This window comes from Chinchilla lanigera, unplaced genomic scaffold, assembly GCF_000276665.1.
Source record: "Chinchilla lanigera isolate Chin_1 unplaced genomic scaffold, ChiLan1.0 scaffold00172, whole genome shotgun sequence".
Classification (NCBI taxonomy): domain Eukaryota; kingdom Metazoa; phylum Chordata; class Mammalia; order Rodentia; family Chinchillidae; genus Chinchilla; species Chinchilla lanigera.
Genome location: NW_004955573.1, coordinates 702,032 through 710,390, shown reverse-complemented (window position 1 = coordinate 710,390; position 8,359 = coordinate 702,032). Strand labels below are relative to the sequence as shown.

At 39.3% G+C, this 8,359-nt stretch overlaps 1 protein-coding gene across 1 annotated transcript in view; it reads right to left on the bottom strand.

The window, feature by feature from the left end:
• The window catches only part of LOC102026920 (NXPE family member 3-like), a 30,651-nt gene that overhangs the window by 5,183 nt on the left and 17,109 nt on the right, over positions 1–8,359 (bottom strand). The window contains exon 4 of the mRNA XM_005413739.1: positions 6,875–7,087. Within this exon, the coding sequence (XP_005413796.1) occupies positions 6,875–7,087 (213 nt within the window). The remainder of the gene's footprint in view (positions 1–6,874; positions 7,088–8,359) is intronic.

The window sequence follows — 8,359 nt, the reverse complement described above, 5'->3', positions numbered from 1 at the left end:
ATTATTATGTTATCCTTCTTTTATTCTTTAAAATTTAAAAAAAAAAAATGCTGGCAGAATGTGGACCAAGAGGCTAAGGATATAGCTTAGTGGCATAGCTTCTGCCTGGCAAGCACAAGGTTCTGAGTTCAATTCCCAGTACAAAAAAAAAAAAAAAAAAAAGAATGTGGACCAAGAAGAACTGCTGGCAAAAAAGTAAAGTGTGTATGTGTGTGTATGTGCACACATGTGTGTGCATTACTGGGCATTGAGCCTACGCTACATCTCTAGGCTTTTAAAAAATTTTTAACACTTCCATATATTTCATTCCGTAAACTGAAATTTCATGGAAAATACTGCTATTGGGATTTTAATTGATAGTATGAAATTTGTAGTTACTTTAGTTCTGAGATATCTGTGAACATGATATGTCTATCAAGAATATTTTGTTATTGATTTCTAATATATTTGCATTGTAACTACAGAATATATATAATTTAAATCTTTTGTAATTATTTTTTTGAGACAAGGTCTGTCTATGTAGTTCAGGCTGGCCTTGAACTCATGGTTATCCTCTGACAGCCTCCTGAGTGCTGAGATTACTGGTGTGCGCTGCCGTGCCTGGGTTACATTCCACTTTGGAGGCCAGTACTTCATGGATGGCAGGTATATGCTTTCATTAGAAGGCAGATAGTGCCTAGATATCTCTGCTTTTTTGTGATAGGAGCATGAATTGATAACTATTTCTATTTTTTAGATTTAAAAAGTTTAAATTAGTACATGTTTTTGGTATATAATGGTTACATTCATCATGGGGGGTCAGTACATGGACATAGCACAGCTTAATTCTTTTTGCTTTACCTTCTCCTCTCCTCCCTACAGCTCTTGGTCCCCTCCCCATTTGCAAAAGGCCTATCTCTATAATTCTTTTTAGATCCATCAATCTACTAGGCATTACAGAATCATCATATTCTAGTGTTTTTTCTTTCTTTATTTTACCTGGACTCTTTTTATAGAAAGAAACTTGCCTCACCAAATATTGGGTTGCACAGAAAAGACAGAAGAAAGACTTTATTCTTTTCCTTTATTTATCAGTTCTTAAAATAATGACTCAGTTGCCTAAAATTGTCCAAAATGTTATCCTTATGGTGGATTTAGACACATCTGTTGGGTCTCAATCCTCTGTAGTTACTGCCCGCCCTGATGTTCCCAAAGTTTCCCTTTTTTCGTCCAGTGGAAGCTTCTTCAAGTCAGCTTTGGAAGTCTTTTGACACAACTACAGTTACTGACAAGAGTCTTTAATTTCACTCAGCAGTTTTATTGTTATTTCTAATAGTGGTGGTGTTGCTTTGATAATATTTTTTTAAAAAATATGGTCAGATACGGCAAATAGGTAAAATCTCTTATAGACTTTTCAAGACAGGAGAAATGAGATGCACCTATAAGCGCAAATAAATAAACACAGATTCTAAAATAAATTCTAGTGCACACATCTAATCTCAGCACTCTGGGAAGCTGAGGCAGGAGGACCAACATTTGGAGCCCAGCCTGGGCAATGTAGGGACTTAGTGAGACCCTGTTTTAATACTTTAAAAAATTTTACAATAGCTGAGGATGGAGCTTGGTGCTAAGGCTCTGGGTTCAACCCCCAAACAAGCAAAGAAACAAAGAGATACGCAATGAATGTCACAATGTTTACTTTATCTATGTATCTATCACCTATCTATGTCTTTTGTGTGCTGAGTGACCTAAAAACTTGTTACTCAATGATCATAAGCACTAACTGTGCCCAGATATGCATTTCTAACTCCCCAAAGAGAAGCAGCGGATTCCAAGTCTGGGGGTAAATAGGTACAATGTGTGTCTGGGACACTTCATGCCAGAAACTAAATGGGCTTTTAATGTCAAAGTTACATCAGAAATTACTGATTTTTAAAACTCTCTTTAAAATTAAAAAAAAAATATCAAAAAAAGACACAGGCGCCCACCTGCCACACATTGTGAAAATTTCAATATTAGAGAAAATAATGATAGTGCTGACTCAGTTACACTGAATTTATAAAAATCCATGTGTCCACAATGATATCTTCAAAAAAGATAAAGTCTTTTGTTACCATTTGAAGCAACTCTTAAACCAGTTCTTTTTTTTTTTTTTTTTTTTTTTTTTTGTAAATTGGTAATTAAAAGGGAATATGGCCAGGTGGGCATGGTGGTGTGTACTTGTAATTGTAGCACTCAGGAGGCTGAAGCAGGAAGAACACTTCAATTTCAAGGCCAGCCTAAGCTACATAGTGAGTTTAAGGCCAACCTGAACTACATAGTGAGACCCTGTCTCACACACAAAAAAGGGAGGGCGAGATACTATATATATTGCATTTGTAGGAAGAATTCTGTTTTTGGGTAACCTGTTATTCAAGTTAATGAAAGAAAGTATTATTTTACAAAAGAAGGCTAGTAAATAAATGTAGAAGAAATAATAGAGTTATAAAATCAATATTTTGCAAACGTTTCAAAATGGTTGATTCAAGCAATAATAATCACTGGGTGAAAATCATTATGAGCATAGTTAATGGGGATTTTGTATCATTTACACGGTGCCGAAATAACACAGCATAGATTCCTCTCTGTTCTCAAGGGAAAAACATGGCTGTACCAGGGTGAACCAAGATTTTATCTGTTCACCCAGGCAGTCTCACCATCACTAATGATAGGCAATCAGATATTATCATTTCCCCATGTGCTACAGTGTTTATAATGTCACTTATGCAAAAGCTTAAAAATGAATCTATCTAAATTCCAACATTCAGGAAATTCCAGAATTAAAGGACAAACTAAACGTCACCGTACTGAAGCAACCACACAAACCCAGAACATGGAACATTTGACGAGACAACTCTCACTGAGTCTAAATTTAAAGAAACCAAAGGGCAAAACCAGGTCCTGGAATGGATATTGGCTTTGAAAAAACAAAACAAAACAACATAATTCTATCCTTGGTATTCACCCAAAGAATTTGAAAACTTCTTTCTGCAGAAAACCCTGCAAATGGATGTCTGTAGAAGCTTTACTCGTAATTGACAAAATCTGAAAACAACTAAGATGTTCTCCAGTGGGTGAGCAGGTAAATAAACAATGATATATAAAGACAATGGAATGTTATTCAGGGCTATAAAGAAACGAGCCATCTGGGGCTGGGGATTTAGCTCAGTGGCACAGCGCCTGCCTGGCAAGTGCAAGGTCGTGAGTTTGATTCCCGGTACCAGGGGAAAAAAAAAAAAAGAAACGAGGCATCAAACCACAAAATAACATGGAGTAACTTACACGCAAGTTACTGAATCAATGAAGTTAATCTGGAAAGGCTGCACACTGTATGATTCCAATGATATGACCTTGTAAAAAGGCCAAACTATAGAGACAGTAAAAAGATCAGTGTTTGCCAAGAATAGAGGGCAGAGGCGGGGAAGGGTAAAAGGAAGAGAAAGAATTTTTAGGGTAGTGAGAATACTGTACATGATGCCATAATGGTGGATCATTACACATCATTACACATTCATCCAAACCCATAGAATGTACAACACCAGGAGTGAACCCTGATGTAAACGATGGACTTTAGACAATTATGACGGGTCATAATGACAGTGTAGATCCTTCTGTTACAACAAATGCACTACCCAGGTGGAAGACGTTCTTAATGTGGGAACATAGGTATGTGGTGGGGGAGGGAAGCATATGGGAAATCTCTGTATCTTTTTCTCAGTTTTGCTGGGAACCTACTGCTCTTAAAAAACTTTTAGAAAAATTCTATAGGCTTTTTTTTTTTTTTTTTTTTTTGGTTTTTCTCCGGTACCGGGAACCGAACTCACGACCTTACGCTTGCCAGGCAGGCGCTTTGCCGCTGAGCTAAATCCCCAGCCCCTCTATAGGCTTTTGAAGGAGAATTGAGGACAGTTGGTGAAATGAATAGCTCCTTAAATCTAAGGAACTGTTACTCATCTTGTTAGGTGTCATCCTCTTATTTTGGTTGCACATAAAATATTCATTTAAAAAAGATTTATACTTAAATATTCAAGCTGAAATGTCATGATAGCTGTAACTCAGTGTAAAACAGTTTTTTTGTGGTACTGGGAATAGAACCCAGGGCTTACTCACTGAGCTACTTGGGAGGCTGAGGCAGGAGGATTGCCAGGAGTTTGAGGCCAGCCTGGGCTACATGGTGAGTTCAAGGCCAGCCTGAACTGGATAGTGAGACCCTCTCTTGAAAAACAGAACAAAAGTTTATTTACAGTAAAAGACACATCACTATTAATCCCCCTCAAAATCCTCCCCCTCACTTCGAACACGCTTATCCCATGTGCTTGCCTATTTTTAAAATGTCTTTAGTTGTACTGTCATGGCTGTCTTGATATCCTGAATCAATTTTAAATGTTTACCTTGAGCCAGAAGTTTCACGGTGCCAGATCTGGCAAATAAGGTGGATGAGGATACAGCCTCATATTTTTACAAGGCTGCCTTTTTGTCAGATAGCACTTGGCATATGTATGTATATATATATATATATATATATATACACACACACACACACACACACACACACACACACACGGCCAGGGATATAGCTCAGTGGCATAAGCACCTGCATGGTAAGTGCAAGGTCCTGAGTTCGATTCCTGGTACCAAAAAAAGTATATATATATTTATACTTTATTTATATATAAAAATATATTTATATTTATATATATTTATATATATAAATCAAGTGTGAGCTTCCTATCTGAGATTGGAAATAAAAATCAGGTAGTAAGCAAGTGCTACCCTTATCCTTATGATAGCTCAACAATTGAGTTTATAGACATGGTGGGCACCAGTCTGACTGGCATTCTGGCTGGTTTACCTCTCTACTTCCTTGCAAATCAAACCTTTTCCTTTTTTTTCTCTCTGACTGTGCTGGGAACCACTCAGGCATGTCCTTGTGTGTGCAAGGCAAACCCTGTACCACCTTGTAAAGACATGAAAGAGCGCTGCTGGGACTGCCTCAGAAAGCGGCAAGTACACTGATAAGTGTGTTCAAAGCAGGGGAGAGGGTTTTGAGGGGAGGACTCGTGGCAATGTGTCATTTACTGTAATAAAGCTTTAAAAATTTAAACATTCACCATATATTTTGATCACCTGTGCATCTACCATGTAATCCAGCCACTCCGATTTTTGATATTTACTTAAGAGAAACAAAAGCATCTACTCATACAAAGACTTGCCAGGATATTCATAGCACTTTTATTTACAAGAACTAAAAATTGTAACAGTCTAGATGGCCATCGACAGATGAGTGGATACGGAGGTCCTGGTGCATCCTTATAATGGAATACTCAGTAATGAAAAGGAAACTAATTATTGTCACACACAGAAATGTGGGTGAATCGCACAATAATTATGTCAAGTTGAAGCAGTGTACCGTGGGCTGCACACTGTATGGCTCCACTGTATAAGGTTCTAGAAAATGCAAACTAAGCTTCAGAGACGGAAAGAGGAAGGCGTGCAGGGATGGGGGCTGGGAAGGCTGAGATGGAAGGGTTACCAAGGGGCATGAGGAAAACTTTGGGGGCGATAGACACATTAATTATCTCATGTGTAAAGAGTATTTCACGGGCGTACGTGTATGTCATAGCTTTACATATGTGCCATGTAGGGCTTATCTATTAGATCACAACTGTTTAAAATAAATGAGGATCTTAAATTGCACCTAGTGACTACAATGACAACATGGGAAATTCTAAACTTTGCAGAAGTCTAGGAAAGTGTCTGAGTGTCCTGTCTGAAACTGGAGATGACGTCAGGTGGTAAGCAAGGGCCAGGGTTACCCTTGTTGATAGCTTAACAACTGAGTTTATAGAGATTATGTGCACCAGTCTGTCTGGCGTTCTATGTGTTATTTTTACTTTCTTGTGAATCAAACCTTTTTTGTTTGCTGGGGATCACAGTTAGGCCTTCCTACATGCTAGGCACTCTCCCAGTGAACTACCTCCCAGCCACCTGAGATTTATAACATTGTTGTAGTAAGTCTTGGACAGTTGGGACATACTTTAACTTAAAATAATTGCTTTAAAAACTTAGTGTTTGTTTTTATTTTCCAAATTGGGGGTAGGGAGAGTTTACTCACAAGTCTTGTGATAGATTTATTTTCCAGTAATATTTGCTATTTAGATACATGTAAGATTTGGGGTTGTGTTGATTTAATTTTGGAGGGGCTGAGAAAACCACACACACTCATCAGCTCTTGCTAAGGCTTCAGGTGCTAAGGGGACCACTACTCTTCCAAACCACTGGCCAAGACTCAGGCGCATAGCCAGGTGTGGTGGTGCAAGCCTGTAGTCTCAGCACTCTAGGAGACTGAGGCAGGAGGATCATAAGTTTCATTCCATCCTGGGCAGTTATGAAATTTAGCAAGAATTTGTCTCAAACTAAAAAAATAAAAAAGGGCTGGAAATGTAGCTCATCGTGAAGGCTGAAGAAAAAGGGAGGAGGATGTAAAAGAAGAGGCGGAAGAGGAAAAAGAGGAGAGAAAGAAATTCAGAGAGGCAGAACAAAACTTTGAACTTAACGTCTTTCACATTTTAATTTTACTAAGAGACTACTTAGGGTTTTACTTAGATACTAAATGAAAGCTCTTTTGTTCTCATCACACACTGTGCTACTTGAAAGTTTTAATCGGTCATCTGAGCTCGCAGCATAAAGCAAGAAGGTAGCTCCGGGGTAGTAACTGCATCCTGCCGACCTGATCGTCTTCACTCGCTTGCCCCACGTCCCCACCAAGCACGAGTGCATCCTTCCAAGCCCCTCCTGCTCACTTCTTCCTTCCCGGGTCTCCAGTGCCTCACCCCCCGCCCCCACGGTCACTCACAGGGCGCGGTGTCGCGCAGATACTCCCACCACTGCCGAAGCGTGGAGTCCCCCATCATGTGGACGATGCGGCCAGCCAGGCAGCCGAGGATGCTGTCAGCCGTGGGGAAGGAGCGGCTGGAACAGCCCAGGGAGCGCCACACATTTCCATGGTAGAAGCCAGAGGGCTTTGGGAACAGGAGGCCAGGGCGGCACGGGAGCTGTGGGGACAGGGCTACAGGAAGGAGAAAACACAACAGGCTATAGAACAAAAGGAGCCAACGTTAACTTCTTAACACATGTCAGGTGCTCTTCTCTTCCATGTGCTTTACACACATTATTTCATTCAGTCTTTTATAAAACCTATGGAGTACTGTTCTTACCTCCACTTACAAGTGGGGACACTGGGAGGCGGAAATGCTAAGAATTTGCCCATGATTAAGAATAATGAGGGGATCAAGAGTTGGAGGGAGGAGGAGGGAGGGGAGGGGGAAAGGATGAAGAAAGAATTAAAATATGTACGTATGTTTAGTCCACACAAGGAATATAATCCTTATATACTGCAAATGCACACTAACAAAACTTTAAAATTAAAAAATGATGGGCAGTTTCTCAAAAAGTTACGAATAGAATACTATCTGATGCCACAATCCCAATTTTGGGGTTATACTCAAAGGAACTGAAACGAGGATCTTTTTTTTTTTTTTTCATCTTTTTTTTGAGACAGGGTCTCGCTATGCAGTTTAGGCTGGCCTTCAGCTTACTTTGTAGCCCAGGCTGGTCTCAAACTCACAACGATCCTCCTGCCTCAGCCTCCAGAGTGCTGCGATTACAGGCATGCACCACGCCCGGCTTGAAACCAGGATCCTGAAGAGATATTATCTACACTTCCGTATTCATGAATCATTATTCACAGCAGCCAAGACACAGGCACAACTGAATGTCCATCAGCGGATGAATGGAAAGAGATAATGTCACATACACATAAAATGGAATATTATTCACTCTTAAGAAAAGAAATCTTAAAAAAAAAAAAAGAAAGGAAATCTTACCACTTGTGGAGTATGGTGACATTATATTGAGTGAAATAAGCCAGATAAAGACAAATTCTACATGATCTCACTTATAAGTGGAATCTAAAAAACTGAATTCAGAAACAGAATAGGACAGTGGTTTCCAGGCATTTGGGAGGAGAGGAAAAGGATCAAAACATGTGAACTTTGGATTATAAGATTAATAAATTCTAGGGATCTAAGGTACACCCTGGTGACTACAGTTGATAATATCATACCGTATACTTGAACTTTGCTAAAAGATGAAAGGTTAAGAGTCCCTGTCAATCAAACACACACACACACACACACACACACACACACACGCCCCCAAAACAAAAAATGAAGGTAACTATGTGAGCTGATCGATGTGCTCACTAATTATGATAATTCTTTCATAATATCTACAATAGCATACCACATTGTATACCTTAAATATATACAATTTTATTTGT